Here is a 15,255-nt window from a genome sequence, read left to right as displayed (position 1 = left end):
CTAAAAATAAAAAAATTAGCCAGTTGTGGTGGCATGCACCTGTGATCCTAGCTACTCGGAGGCTGAGTCAAGAGGATTGCTTGAGCCCAGGAGGTCAAGGCTGCAGTGAGCTCTTATCACGACATTGCACTCCAGTCTGGGTGACAGGATGAGATCCTGTCTCCAAAAAAATTAAATAAAAATAAAAATAACTTTTAAAAAACCACTGAAACTACATTTAAGGTACTATCAAAAGTGTTCTTTCCACAGACTTTATAGCCTCCTCTTTGAGTCAAACTATCCCATGTTCTGTGTGATACGTGAACCATACTGTGGTAGGTGATAGAGAGAAATACTGACAGAAATTGCCCATTTGGACTTGATTACCATCCCCAAATTGAAGTCACCTTTTCCTTTGAATTGAAAGAAAATTGGAGAAGACTATGTGAAAGACCTGAGCCAGCTGATGAAACTCCACAGCTTCCTGGGTGATGATCTCTTCCTCCGGGAACTCGCCAAAGTGAAGCAGGTGAGCCTTCCAGGTGTGAGTCCCCTCCCAGGTGCTCACTTTGAGAGTTTATCCTGTAGTTTTTGTTTGTTTATTTTTTGAGACAGAGTCTCACTCTGTCGCCCAGGCTGGAGTGCAGTGGTACGATCTCGGCTCACTGCAAACTCCACGTCCCAGGTTCAAGCGATTCTCCTGCCTCAGCACCCCGAGCAGCTGGAATGACAGGCGCCCACCACCACGCCTGGCTAATTTTTGTATTTTTAGTAGAGACAGGGTTTCACTATGTTGGCTAGGCTGGTCTCGAACTCCTGACCTGAAGTGATCCGCCCGTCTCGGCCTCTTAAAGTGCTGAGATTACAGCCATGAGCCACCATGCCCGGCCTATCCTGTAGTTTTAAAAAACAGACCACCCAGCCAGATGCAGTGGCTCATCCCTGTAATCCTAGCACTTGGGAGGCCAAGGAGGGTGAATCACCTGAGGTCAGGCTTTCAAGACCACTCTGGCCAATATGGTGAAACCCCATCTCTACTAAAAATACAAAAATTAGCCAGGCAGTAGGGGCGTATACCTGTAATCCCCGACAGGATAGTCGCTTGAATGTGGGAGGTAGAGGCTGCGGTGATCTGAGATCATGCCACTGTACTCCAGCCTGGGCATAAGAGTGAGACTCCATCTCAAAAAAAAGAAACACCGGACGACCCAATACTTCTAAACCAAAAGAGCTCTCTGTCACCATGCACTGTCTCAACAGGAGAATAAGCTGAAGTTTTCTCAGTTCCTGGAGAAGGAGTACAAAGTGAAGATCAACCCATCCTCCATGTTTGATGTCCAGGTGAAGAGGATACATGAGTACAAACGACAGCTCTTGAACTGTCTGCACGTGATCACGATGTACAACCGTGAGTCAGCCCTGTAGCCAACAAGCCCTCTTGCAGGTGGAAGCAGCAGCCTCAGTGTAGGTCTCACTGCCCTGACCATCAGCTGTCTTCCATTCCATCCACTTCTCCATCTTTTTCAGGCATTAAGAAAGACCCTAAGAAGTTATTCGTGCCAAGGACAGTTATCATCGGTGGTAAAGTAAGTTGATTCTATTCAGTGGGGACTTGAGGGCTCTAATCTCTTGCCATTCTTCTACTTCATCATGGCTGCCTTCCGTCAACGCATTTGACCTTCTTCCCCAAGGCTGCCCCAGGATATCACATGGCCAAAATGATCATAAAGCTGATCACTTCAGTGGCAGATGTGGTGAACAATGACCCCATGGTTGGAAGCAAGTTGAAAGTTATCTTCTTGGAGAACTACAGAGTATCTCTTGCTGAAAAAGGTACTACCCTCATTGCAAAACATGCAGGGGCCAGGGCAAACTCTAGAGATTACATGGTATCAAAGATGGGGCAGCCAACCTCCAGGAACTACTAACTTAGGATAGGTGTCACTCTTGTGCAGAATAAGGGCCTAAGGTAAGAGGTTTTAAAGTGACCCAAGTCACAGTGAAATTGATGTCCTGGAGTCAGTATCACAGGATTATACTTGCAAGTACATTTTCTTCCAAGCCAGTGAGAGCTAGGTGCTGGGGGAGGCAGCCCTGAGGTTTCCGCGTCATTCAGAACCCACTCTATAAAATAGAGGAAAGGTCTTCAGTTCCCAGCCCCAGTTTTGCAAGAGAACACCAATTCCCCACTCCTCAGATATTCCTTTGGTCAGCCTGTGAGAAGAAGGGCTGTCACTTGCTCTTGTAGCAATAATAAATGAGGGCAGACATCAGGCTGCTAAAGCACAAGGCTTAGATGTGCCTCACATGGGCACTCCAGCATCAAGCATGATGCTCCCACATGGTGACAGCCAGATGGGCAAGAAGCCAATGTCTCTTTCTCTTCCACTGGGACCTTTGGTTATTTGGGTCACAAGCTCACAGAGCACCATCCACTTGCAAATGCCCAACTGTGTATTCACCCACTTCCCAAACTGAAAAGGTAGAAAGGGAGCTTTTCTTTTGTGGTGTTTTAGGTCCTCTGATGTTACTGTTTAAGAACTGTCTGCATGAAGAGAAAAGAGCCAGATTCCTAGGAATGCAAAAGAAGATACATCTAATCCACAAATAAGCTCTCAGAGTAAAGCAGAAAAGTGGTCCTGACCTTTGTAGTCAAATGAAGTGCTTCAGGCAGCTCAAATCAGCCTGAAAGGTCAGAGGCTTGATGTCTAGCCCCAGGCATACCTCAATTATGTGTGGCTTATTTCCCTGCAGTGAAAGTGGAAGGAAGGAAGTGAGAAGTAGAAGGAATGCAGACAAACCAATCTCCTCAGGTTGCCAAAGAGGAGTCCTGGAGAGACACTCTGAATCAGAAAAGAGACGTTCAGTTTGGGCAACATAGGGAGACCCCATACCTACAAAAAATTTTAAAAATTAGCTGGACATAGTGGCGCTCACCTGTAGTTGCAACTACTCAGGAAGCTAGGGCAGGAAGATTGCTTGAGCCTAGGAGGTCAAGGCTGCAGTGAGCTATAATCACACCACTGTACTCCAGCCTGGGTGACAGAGTGAAACCCTGTACCAAAAAAAAAAAGAAAGAAAGAAAGAAGAAAGGAAGGAAGGAAGGAAGGAAGGAAGGAAGGAAGGAAGGAAGGAAGGAAGGAAGGAAAAGGAAGGAAAGAAAGAAAGAAAGAAAGAAAGAAAGAAAGAAAGAAAGAAAGAAAGAAAGAAAGAAAGAAAGAAAGAAAGAAAGAAGGAAAGAAAGGAAGGAAGGAAGGAAGGAAGATTTCGATATATTTTATAAAGTAGAAGAAATAAAACCATAACAAAAATTGGAAGGAATAAAAGGAAGAAGAGAAATGTAGTATCAATGTTTGTAGCAGTCAGTAGATACTCTTCAAAGTTTATAGCTTGAGAAAGAAATATCAACATATAAAATGGACAAAAGTGGTTGCCTGAGTCAAAGGGAAAGAGTGTGATCTGTCTTCTAGACCATTTGAATGTTTATCTTGATGTGCATGTATTACTTTAATTATCAAAACAGCCCAACTTAATAAATGCTTCAATACAATACAAGTGGATCTAGAGAGAGAAAATTACTAATATTAACTTGCCTTTCTTGCAGTCATTCCAGCCACAGATCTGTCAGAGCAGATTTCCACTGCAGGCACCGAAGCCTCGGGGACAGGCAATATGAAGTTCATGCTAAATGGGGCCCTAACCATTGGGACCATGGATGGGGCCAACGTAGAAATGGCAGAGGAAGCCGGGGAAGAGAACCTGTTCATCTTTGGCATGAGGGTAGATGATGTGGCTGCTTTGGACAAGAAAGGGTGAGAGAATAGCTTCTTTTGCTGGTCACCTCCCCAAGAAGGTATGTGATCTCAGAGGGCTTCCTGCCCACACAGGTATCCCATTGAGGTTGGATCACATACGAGGTGGCAGCAGAACATCTCCCACGATGAGGCAGGAGAGCCTCGTGGCCACAGATTCATATTATTAAACCCAGCAAGAAAAAGTACAGACACACGGAGGAGTTGCTATTTGTTATCGGCCATTGCAGAGCTGGCCTCAAAGAGCTATTCTTTCCTCCATATGTATGATTTTTACTTTGATCAAAAGATGAACTAGTTTCTAGTTGGAAGGGTGACCTATAATTTAAATCACGATCTAGTGCTCCTTTAAGATATCAAAGAAATGGGCCGGGCACGGTGGCTCAAGCCTGTAATCCCAGCACTCTGGGAGGCCGAGATGGGTGGATCACGAGGTCAGGAGACCGAGACCATCCTGGCTAACATGGTGAAACCCCGTCTCTACTAAAAAATACAAAAAACTAGCCGGGCGAGGTGGCGGGTGCCTGTAGTCCCAGCTACTCAGGAGACTGAGGCAGGAGAATGGCGTGAACCCGGGAGGCAGAGCTTGCAGTGAGCTGAGATCCGGCCACAGCACTCCAGCCTGAGTGACAGAGCGAGACTCCGTCTCAAAAAAAAAAAAAGAAAAAAGAAAAATAAAAGATATCAAAGAAATGGACTAAAATATGATAGAGAATGGATATGGGTGTACAGAAGTACTTGGAAACATTTATTTTCATTTAATATCTGCATGGGTTTATTAACCTGAGTTCAAGCACAAAATAAAAAGTACTGCCCAAAGAATCAACATTTGGAGGATGTTGAATATAATTCCTGACCCTTGGAAGTCAGTTTCACTCAGTAGCAACAACTTTTGAGAATCTGTGGATCAGAAAAGCAACTGATCCACTTAATACAATGTTCATTTAGAGCCATAAAGTCTGCTTTGAAATGAACCTTGCTGTATTCTACCACATTAGACTCTTGCTCTTTGACTAGAGTTTTCATTATCTATTGTTCTTAGTGTCTTTGATTATAAGGAATCAAATTTACAAAGAGAAAAACTTACAGATCTAGTTAAAAGTTATATATACTTATGGTAAAATCTATAATGACTTATTTGAATGCTAGTATTTCTGAATGCATTTTTTCACAGTGAACGCAGTGTCTAGTGTGTTATTAATCATACACAATAACAGAGACTTTTTCTTATCACCCACCCACTCCTACCCCACAGGTATGAGGCAAAAGAATATTATGAGGCACTTCCAGAGCTGAAGCTGGTCATCGATCAAATTGACAATGGCTTTTTTTCTCCCAAGCAGCCTGACCTCTTCAAAGATATCATCAACATGCTATTTTATCATGATAGGTGAGTTCCCATAAGAAGATGGTGCTATTTGGATCATGAAAGGGGGACAAGAAAATCTTAAACCAACCAACTCTAAAACCAACAAGAAAATCTTAAACCAATCTTAAACCAACTTAAACCCACTCAGGTAGATTAGCATAGATTAGCATGATCTGCTCAGGTAATCTAGGCTTGGGAAAAAAGTTAGTATTCCCCACCAACGATGCCAGTAAAGTTTAAGAATAACACACACAAATCTGGTTCTGTTTTTCTCCTTCCACTGATATTCCCAACTTGCAAATGCATCCAAGTGATGACATTCTCACATGTGAGAAGAACCATAAGAAGATTGAGGGCTGGTTAAAATTCTTACAAACAGAAATATGAATTTGGTAAATAAGCCATGGCTGATATCAAGCAAAAGATGATTTTACATGGAATCTGAGCAAATACCTGTTAATGAAGCTTTTGAATTTTTTTTTCCCTTCCAATCACAATATAAAAGGTTTAAAGTCTTTGCAGACTATGAAGCCTATGTCAAGTGTCAAGATAAAGTGAGTCAGCTGTACATGGTGAGTAAATTGCCAAGATTTATAAAGAAAACCAATTTACTATGATCCATTAAAATGTGTGTTTTTAAATTAAATCTAAATAGCAGGTTCCCATTAAGCAAACAACAACAACAACAAGAAAATAAAATAAAACAACAACAACAACAACAACAGACCTTGACTTTTCCCAAGTTCAGGCCAAGGTTAAGATTTGACATTTCAGCAGCAGTTGTAATTTTTTTTTTTTTTTTTTTTTTTTTGAGACAGATCTCGCTCTGTCACTCAGACGGGAGTGCAGTGGCGTGATCTTGACTCACTGCAACCTTCACCTCTCAGCCTCCCAAGTAGCTGGGATTACAGGCACATGCCACCACACTCAGCTAATTTTTGTATTTTTAGTGGAGATGGGGTTTCACCATGTTGGCCGGGCTGGTCTAGAACTCCTGACCTCAGGTGATTCACCCGTCTCTGCCTCCCAAAGTGCTGGGATTACAGGCGTGAGCCACCATGCCCAGCCAGTTGTAAATTTTTTAATATCCAAGTTTTTTAAAAGTCACAAATAATTCAATATTTATTGAGCACCCATTCTGTAGCAGGCATGTCCTGGAAGCTAAGGAAATAAGTCCTCAGAGGGGCATTAGGCGTCTTTTTTATGCCAGGCACTGTGTTGGCACTGAGAACATAGCATGAGCAAAGTCGAGGTCTCTCCCTCCCTCCCCTCACTCAAGGAGCCTGTTTGAACATCGAGGTTCTTAACCAGAGGTACACATCAGAATCACCGAGGTAGCTTCATCATAGTACAGATGCCAGTCCCCCCACTGAGAGATTCTTTCCCAGTGGTGGGTGGGGTCACCATCCATATTTGAAAAACCTGCCATGATGATTCTAAGGCTAAACCATGGTTTATTAAGATAAGGACTGACCCCTATTCTTTGAAAGTTGTAAAATAAGTACCTCTTCTAGATTTCTCGTGGAGGGGGCTGCATCAATAAAATATAAATGAGTAGAAGGAGAAAGGGGCTCATATTTGAATTTTTAAAAAAGAAAGGAGAAGAATAAGGAAGACAATACTATACTGAGGAAAGTAAAAAGGGATGGGTACAGCCATGTGAATAAGCCTCCACATGCAAAGTTATATGCTTTATCAAACACCTCTCTAGCTGTGTTTTGTAAATATGTTAAAAGGCTGATCATCTCTGATAGGAGAGACTTTTAGTGAATTTCAGATACCCCAGAGGAATGGATACAGGAGGGCGCTAGCTCTGTGCCAAGACTCCAGGGTGGGTTTTACTAACATTTCTTTCTATTCCTTTCCCAAGGCAGATAACAGGGTAGTTCCTACAGTCATCCTAAATGTCCCATTGGGATTTTTTAAAGGATTATTCAAGTCCTGTGTTGCTTTACGGCCCTTATCTTCTAATAGAATAATGGCCAGTCCCCCAATGGCATATAGACCAGAATAAGTTCAAGTTAATGGCTACAAAAAAGCAGGGTAGTGCTAGAGCTAAACTCAGGGGTTCACTACCTGCCTCCTGTACATTGGAGAGAAAAGCCACATACAGACCCCAACAATGCAAAGACACAGGGAAGAGAATGGCCACCTCAAAATATAGCAATAAAACAGCGGAGGAAAGAAAAATGTGAACAAGGGCAAGGACAAATGTGAATGTCTCCTCTGTTAAAATTATGGCCCAAATCCAAAGGATGCTCATCTAGAAGCCCAGCGTTTGATTCAGTCTTTCTTGTTCATTAGTGCAAATTGCAGCTTTTTACTCTTAACAATTATTGTATTGTTGAGACTTAGTAAACATGACCCATATGGCTGGGAAGTCTATTCATTATCCATTTAAATAGTTAAAGAAAATGAAGAGAGAAAGCTTTTCTCCTCCTCTTATTATAGGAAGTTTCCAAACTCTGAATAAACAAATCTCAGATGCTGTTTTGCTGTACCTTAAGGAATGATGGTAGTTTTAGTATTTCTCATAAGTATCTATAATGCATTGATAACAATTTTGAATAATGTTCTGTTCACTTCCAATACACTTTTAGAGTTCTGTACAAAATTAAGAGGCTATAAAATAAATTCTTTCTTATAATATTCTCTTATATAAAATTTATGAGATGTTGATATATTTTTATAAGGATAAAGCCTCAATTGACCCTGTTTTGAAGCCCCAGTGGAGTGTTTGGGACTCATTGTAAGCCTACTAGGGTGCATACCTTCCGAAAGAACAAGAAAAGCTAAGTAGGTCAATAAAGCCTCTCATTGAATTGTTTGCCTGCATTGTAGCTAACATTTTAGAGTAGTGTTTTTCAAACTCTGTGAGCCACAGGGTAAGTCTCTTAACATGGCATTTAGCAAACAATGAATTCCTTCCCTATAGTTTAAAAGGAAGTATCTTCATTCGTAAGAAAGCATGGGAAATACGGCTTACATGCCAAAACGCTGTAACCATAGCAGAAATTGCCAACTAGGTAATGTACATCCACGGTTTCTCTTAGAGTGAAAAATACTTTTTTTTTCTTTCCTAAGAGAAAAATACTCTAAATATGAGAAAAGTGCATTCTATTCTACCTCTCAACAAACAAGAATATTTGTAATTTACTATAATTTATTCCTGTCATGTTTCCTCATGACATGTGTTTAGATGTGCTTGGCTGATGTTTGTTATAAAGCTCGCTTGGCACTGGGACTCTGAGCTGTACATGCATATGTTGTTTACAGAATCCAAAGGCCTGGAACACGATGGTACTCAAAAATATAGCTGCCTCTGGGAAATTCTCCAGTGATCGAACAATTAAAGAATATGCCCAGAACATCTGGAACGTGGAACCTTCAGATCTAAAGATTTCTCTATCCAATGAATCTAACAAAGTCAATGGAAATTGAATTCTAAAATGTCTCTAGAAAACATAGCTTCTTACTGAACTTGAACATTTTTACAACATTCACTGGTTTTTGTTTTGTTAGCTAATAATCTATAATAGCTGAGTATCTCTGGGAATGGGGAGGGAAATTATATGTAATAGAGCTTAAAAATAAAGTGTCAATTTCCAAGGGCTACGTGAGTGCCAAAACTTATTTTATAGCAAATCTAGTGATGCTTTGCTACTGCTAGGATTTACCCCAAAACTAGCCACAAAATTATAAAACTCCTTAGAACTTTCAAATGCCATTTAAATGAACTAAACTAAAATACAAAAAAGGTAACTACATAGAAGCAACTTGCTTACACTGCTATCTGAGTCCAAACCAAAGATCAATGTCTTAGTCCCTGTGGGCTGCTAAAACAAAATGGCATAAACGGGGTAGCTTATAAACAACAGAAATTTATTTCTCACAGTTCTGGGGGCTGGAAAATCCAAGAGCAAGGCACTGGCCAATTCAGTGTCTGATGAGGGCTACTTTGTGGTTCACAGATGAAGCCTTCTCACTGTATCTTCAAACAGTAGGAGGAGTGAAGAGCTCTTTTGGTCATAATTTATAAGGGCACTAATCTCATTCATGAGAGCTCAGCCCCACCTCCTATTAACCATCACATTGGTGATTAGGTTTTAACATAATTTGGGGGGCAAGCCCAGACATTTGGACCATAGCAACTACCTTATTCACAAATATCCATAGGATGTTTGATAACTACATATTTTTAGATAGGATCTAGATTTTACCAAATTTTGGTTCTCCACAGTGAGATTTCGGCATGTTTTACAAAGTAGATTATGATAAACTAAACATGAACATTCCATACTGCCTAACTTCGTGATTTCTGTTGTTAAAATGGCAAGTGATTTGTAGAGAAGTCAATGGCTTCAGCTCATCCGACCAGCCCAGTACAATTTTATTTAAAACAATACACATCACAGGTGGTGTTTGGACCCAGTCTTCATTGAAGATTTCCACTCCTCCCAGACTCATGACCACTGCTTGCTCAGGAAATCTCTGTAGAAAAAGGACCCAGATCAGCTCACACACTTTCCCTACCTAAATAAGCAAAATATTATACATTTTCGTGTTGTGGCCTAAGTAAGCCAGAGCAGCCCTGATTGCCTTGAAGGGCAACATACTCACATTTAGCAAAGCAACTCTTACCTCACGGTTATTAACAGTGTGGGGCTTTTACAAAGCAGGTTGTGTTGGAAGCCAGGAGGAAAGATAACCATCTTGACCCTCTCTTTGTTCCTGTATGCATTGTGTGCAATTTCATAGAGCTGCCAGGGACAGAAAGACAGAGACTCAAAGGCTTGCCATTCAAAGCTGTAGATTTTCTAGTCCAATTTTCCTAAAAGTCTACAGAAACAGCCAACTTGGGGAGTTTGTTCCATTAAGTCAGAGACGCAAGAACTCTCCGTATCCCCAATTGGCTGTCTCTACAGCTAAAGATCTGAACGCTGTTCAGCTAATATAGAATACTGATAAAACCTCATCCTTCCCTGCTTGAACCCCACTGCAAAATGACAAGGAATTCCTATGGACCCACTCTAGTAGAAGTTTGTTTAAAAGGAAAAAGTCTGCATCTTCCATTTTAGAGCCATTGCAATAGAGACAACACGGAGGTTCCCATAGCAGCCTGGGATACCCTACACCTGCAGCTCCACACAACCCAGAAGAGGAGCCAGGCTCTGCCACAAACACTCCTTTGAGCTAAAGAGCCAAGGACAGTTATGCCCATTGGATAAACCTATAGAGGCTATTTAGCGCGGTAGAGAAACTCCTATAATGTCAGAGACCCTCCTTTCAGCTCTAATCAAATTTTGGCTGAATGAAAAAAATGGCGAAATAAGTATAGTATATTTCAGTCAGCATTGAGCTCTTAGTTTACCTTTTTCCCATATTCCAAAGGCACTGTCCTGTCATCCTCTCCATGTAAGATGAGAAGAGGAGAAGAAAGGAATTTAACACTAGGGACAAGTAGAAGGAAAGCATTCAGTTAAAGAATTATACATCAAGATTTCTCCTCTTCTAAGTTAAAGCTTTAGCAAAACACAAGGTCTGTCTAAATTACAAGAAATTTCTTTCCTTCCTTCCAAAGAATAACAATATCATACATTTAAAATTTCACATAGTAGCTTTTTTTCTCCATGCAAGTTTCCCTCTCTCCCATTTACTCATGCAATTTAATTGGCTGTTTAATTAATTTACTTCTGCGTGATTTTTAGAAATACTAAAAAAAAAAAAAAAAAACTGAAAGACTGATTTTGTACAGTGTTAGAAGAACCTTATATTCTTCTTTACTCCACCTTATTTTGTAACATCTGAAATATTTTATTAAAAGACTAAAAAAATGAAACTCAAAACCTCAATAAAACAAAAATTATGACAGAATCAGAGACCTCTTTGTAGCAACTTGTTTACTTTTCTCCATAAATGTAGAGGATGGACACGCAGTTAACAGGTCTGATTAGCTTCCTGGTCAACCCCCTAGTTTGCTAATTCAAAAGGGCTATGGCATGAAGAATGTCTTGTCTCCCGCTCCAGTTACTTTCTCAAACAATGTTTTCCTGTCCCCCCAAAATCCTGAAACCCATCCATCTCTGCCACAGTGACTCACTGACACCCCTGAGAATATTGGATTTTCTCAAGTGTGCTGACATAGAAAAAAGTATTGACAACAACTCTCTATTTGGAACCTTTCTTAAATTCTCTAACTGTAACAGGCTAACTTGATAAATTCTAGTCATTGGATTTGCTGTCACGTTAGTAAGGTAGATGGTAGATGAGTTTTCGTTATATGGGGAAAAGGGCCTAGAAGTCAGAGATGCCTCAAGAAATGTTAGGCTAGATCCTAGAGGACCTTTAAAAGGTTTTTTTTGTTTTGTTTTGTTTTCTTTCGTTTTGTTTTGTTTTGGGGGGGAGTTGTATGTTGGTTTGTTTACAGGATGTCACTCTGTCACATAGTCTGGAGTGCAGTGGCACAATCACAGCTGACTGCAACCTCAACCTCCCAGGTTCAAGTGATCCTCCTGCTTCAGCCCCACATGTAGTTGGGACAAAAGGCACGTGCCCCCACGCCTGGCTAATTTTTAAATTTTTTGGTAGAGATGGTGTCTCCCTATGTTGCCCAGGCTGGTTTCAAACTTCTGGGCTCAAGCTATCCTCTCACCTCAGCCTCCCAGAGTGCTGGAATTATAGGCATACGCTAACACTCTCAGCCCTTTAAAAGGTCTTGATAGGCCATAGATATACAACTTCTTGTATGAATTCAGAGATAGTGCTGAATTGGTGAAATCATTGAACCAGACATGAGGAAAATAGCAAATACTAAAAATTCATAGATACTTTACCCAAATCTTAGTGCCCATCTAAGAAGCACAGAACAATATTCTAAGAATAAGAATGGTATTCAGGATGTTTCATGTCACCATCCAGTAAGTCATGTGATAGCTTCCCCTAGAATCCTTTAGATACAGTAATAATGCACATCTTTTCATCATTAAGGAAAGACTATTTTGTCTTTTCTCAGGGCATCCATAAATGTACGTAAAAATCCTGGAATGTTCCGGTAAATCTATTTTTAAAAAAGAAAAAAATTAATATTTGCCCCATAGCTATGCCATTTGTTATATAGTCTTTCGCTATGAACCAGGGTAACACAGAGAGTAGTGACTCTCTAAATATGATAAACTTAACAAAAAACTTCTACGATTCAAAAAGTAATGCACGTCGGGAATTTGGAAAAAAAGAAAGGAACGTAGAAGAAACACATAATCCTGCCATCAGAGATCATCACTGTCAACATTTTGTTTTCACTTCCTACAAATGGCACCACTAACTTTTACTTTTCTATATAGAAGCAGTGGTATGCAAAACCTAAAAATTGCTTCTACTGTGAACGTAACTGGTTTAGTTGGTGGACAGAATATTCTGATTAGTCAAAAATTCTGATGAAAATACACAATACATAGAAAATTGATTTGAGAGAATTTGAACATTATAAACTTTTGAATATGATTTAATTTGCCAATGCCTTAAAAGACATTCTAGGTTTTAACAATGACTGCAGGACTCTAGATATAACAACGTTCATTCTAGACATACTAAATTTGTTGTTTAATAGCAAAATCCACGAAATAGAATGCTAGCTAAAACCACTTTTACAATGTTTTGACTCACATAGTCAACATGTAAGTTAGTTTATATGCCCCAGAAACATCCATTTCATCTGGAAATAAGGAGTAAAGGATAGAAACCCTGAGCAATATTGCACCTTTCTCACAAACTTTGAATCCTGCCTCCAAAACTGTATCCCAAACCCATTCATTTCTCCCCATCCCCACTATCATTTAGCCTAAGCCACCCTTCATCTCTTGCTTATACTAAGCTGCAATCCCAAGTGGCTTCCCGCTTCTGCCCTCACCCTACCATAATCCAGTTCCCACAGGAAAACCAGAATGACTATTTTAACGTGCAAATCAGATCATAGTCCTCTTTTGCTTAACACCCTCCAAAGGCAATTGGATTAAACCTGAACATGTCACCTTGGCCTCCAAGGCCTTGCAGAATCCATCAGCTGCCTGCCTCCCTCTCTGGCCTCATCTCCTATCACCAAGGCCCTTCCTGTCCACCTCCCGGCTTCTGCTTCTGGAACATGTCAGGCCTGATCCCACCTCAAGGCCTTGTCTTTACTTTTACCCCAGCCTGAGATCTCTAGATTTTCCTATCAGCTGGCTTCATCTCAGGCAGGTCTCAGCTCAGATGCTATTTCTTTAGAGCTGTTTTCCATAACCAGCTATCAAACCTTGCCCCCACCACCCAGTCATTCTCCATCACATTATTTTGGTGCTGTCACAGCACTTATCACTATTGGGTTTTTTTAAATGTATTTATCTTCTATCTGTTTCTCCACCAACAATATGAACTTCATAGGCAAATGGACCACAACTCTCTTATTCCCTGTGGTATCCTCAGAAACTAGAAAAGTTCCTGGTACATAATAGATACTTGATAAATATTTGCTAAAAACAAAATGAGTGTATTACGCAAATATCCCTGGTGTACACTTTGTTATTATCTGTCATTTTCATCTTAGAATGATTGAATTTCAGGTATTATTTATTTTATTTATTTGTTTGTTTATTTTGAGACAGGGTCTACTCTGTTGCCTAGACTGGAGTGGGTGCAGTGGCACGATCATGGCTCATTGCAGCCCTTGAACTCCTAGGTTCAAGCAATCCTCCCACCTCAGCCTCCATAGTAGCTGGGACTACAGGGATGTGCCACCACACCTGACTAATTTTTTGTAGAGAAGGGGTTTCGCCATGTTGCCTAGACTGACCTTGAACTCCTGGGCTCAAAGCCCTCTTCTGGTCTTGACCATCCAAAGTGCTGGGATTACAGACATGAGCCATCATGCCTGGCCCAGATTTTAAATCTTTTTTTTTTTTTTTTTTTTTTTTAGACAGAGTCTCACTCTGTTGCCAAGGCTGGAGTGCAGTGGCACAGTCTCGGCTCCCTGCAACCTCTGCCTCCTGGGTTCAAGCAATTCTCCTGCTTCAGCCACCCAAGTAGCTGAGACTACAGGCATGCACCACCATGCCCAGGTAATTTTTATATTTTTAGTAGAGACAGTGTTTCACCATGTTGGCTAGGCTGGTCTCAAACTTCTGACCTCAAATGATCTGCCTGCCTCGGCCTCCCAAAGTGCTGGGATTACATTTGCAATACATTTGCAAAGAGGAAAAATAAGCAAAGTATTATACATTTTCATGTTGTGCCTGAGAGAGGAAGGGTAGAGTGGGTAATAAATGGGACATGGCCAAGGGAAGGAAATACACACAGAATAGGGAGATTGAACCCAATAAATACAAACTTCTGCTTCATAATTTTTTAAAAAGAAAAGGAAATTAAAACTTGCCCCATGGCTATAATGTCATTTGTTAATAGTCTCCTACTATGAACTGTAATAATTGAATAGAGACTTTCTAAACAGAATAAACTTAAATACAATTTTTCTGATTTTAGGAAGTAATTCATGTCATTTTAGGGAATGTGGTAAGGAAATGGGTATAAAATAGGTGAGCCGGTACCACTAAATACAAATTTCTGCTTCATAGTCTTGGCTTAGGCCTGCTATTCCCCAGAAATCTCCTTGGTGTTTTGTTTTGTTTTGTTTTGTTCTTTGAGATGGAGTTTCGCTCTTGTTGCCCAGGCCGGAGTGCAATGGTGTGATCTCGGCTCACCACAACCTTCGCCTCCTGGGTTCAAGTGATTCTCCTGCCTTAGTCTCCCAAGTAGCTGGGATTACAGGCACCTGCCACCACGCCCAGCTAATTTTTGTATTTTTAGTACAGACAGGGTCTCGCCATGTTGGCCAGGCTGGTCTTGAACTCCTTACCTCAGGTGATCCATCCGCCTCGGCCTCCCAAAGTGCTGGGATTACAGGCATGAGCCACCGCGCCCGGCCGGAATCTCCTTGGTTCTGTGGGATTTGTCTGGCCTGAACTTTCTGGCCTGGTCTCACAGCAACTGAACTGCATTCAGGTGTGCTCTGGACTTGCTGACACTGCCTTTCCTTCTCTTTCTTCTCCCTCCTCTTCCATGCTAAGG

General features: G+C 41.0%; 2 protein-coding genes across 2 annotated transcripts in view; one reads left to right on the top strand and one right to left on the bottom strand.

Moving 5' to 3' along the window:
- PYGL (glycogen phosphorylase L) overlaps positions 1-8,775 on the top strand; it is a 42,789-nt gene extending 34,014 nt beyond the window's left edge. Inside the window, exons 13-20 of the mRNA XM_017849537.1 lie at positions 407-508; positions 1,240-1,387; positions 1,507-1,565; positions 1,671-1,812; positions 3,584-3,791; positions 5,047-5,181; positions 5,666-5,732; positions 8,437-8,775. Of these exons, the coding sequence (XP_017705026.1) occupies positions 407-508; positions 1,240-1,387; positions 1,507-1,565; positions 1,671-1,812; positions 3,584-3,791; positions 5,047-5,181; positions 5,666-5,732; positions 8,437-8,601 (1,026 nt within the window). The 3' untranslated portion in view covers positions 8,602-8,775. The remainder of the gene's footprint in view (positions 1-406; positions 509-1,239; positions 1,388-1,506; positions 1,566-1,670; positions 1,813-3,583; positions 3,792-5,046; positions 5,182-5,665; positions 5,733-8,436) is intronic.
- A 246-nt stretch (positions 8,776-9,021) lies between these two features.
- Positions 9,022-15,255, bottom strand: part of ABHD12B (abhydrolase domain containing 12B) — a 33,788-nt gene continuing 27,554 nt past the window's right edge. The window contains 5 exon segments of the mRNA XM_017849536.1: positions 9,022-9,651; positions 9,802-9,920; positions 10,532-10,610; positions 11,192-11,194; positions 12,129-12,217. Coding sequence (XP_017705025.1) covers positions 9,624-9,651; positions 9,802-9,920; positions 10,532-10,610; positions 11,192-11,194; positions 12,129-12,217 — 318 coding nt within the window. The 3' untranslated portion in view covers positions 9,022-9,623.

This window comes from Rhinopithecus bieti, unplaced genomic scaffold (assembly GCF_001698545.2).
Source record: "Rhinopithecus bieti isolate Rb0 unplaced genomic scaffold, ASM169854v2 scaffold_29928, whole genome shotgun sequence".
Taxonomy (NCBI): Eukaryota; Metazoa; Chordata; class Mammalia; order Primates; family Cercopithecidae; genus Rhinopithecus; species Rhinopithecus bieti.
The sequence above is the reverse complement of the archived record's forward strand: the minus strand, read 5'-3'. Positions and strand labels throughout refer to the sequence as shown.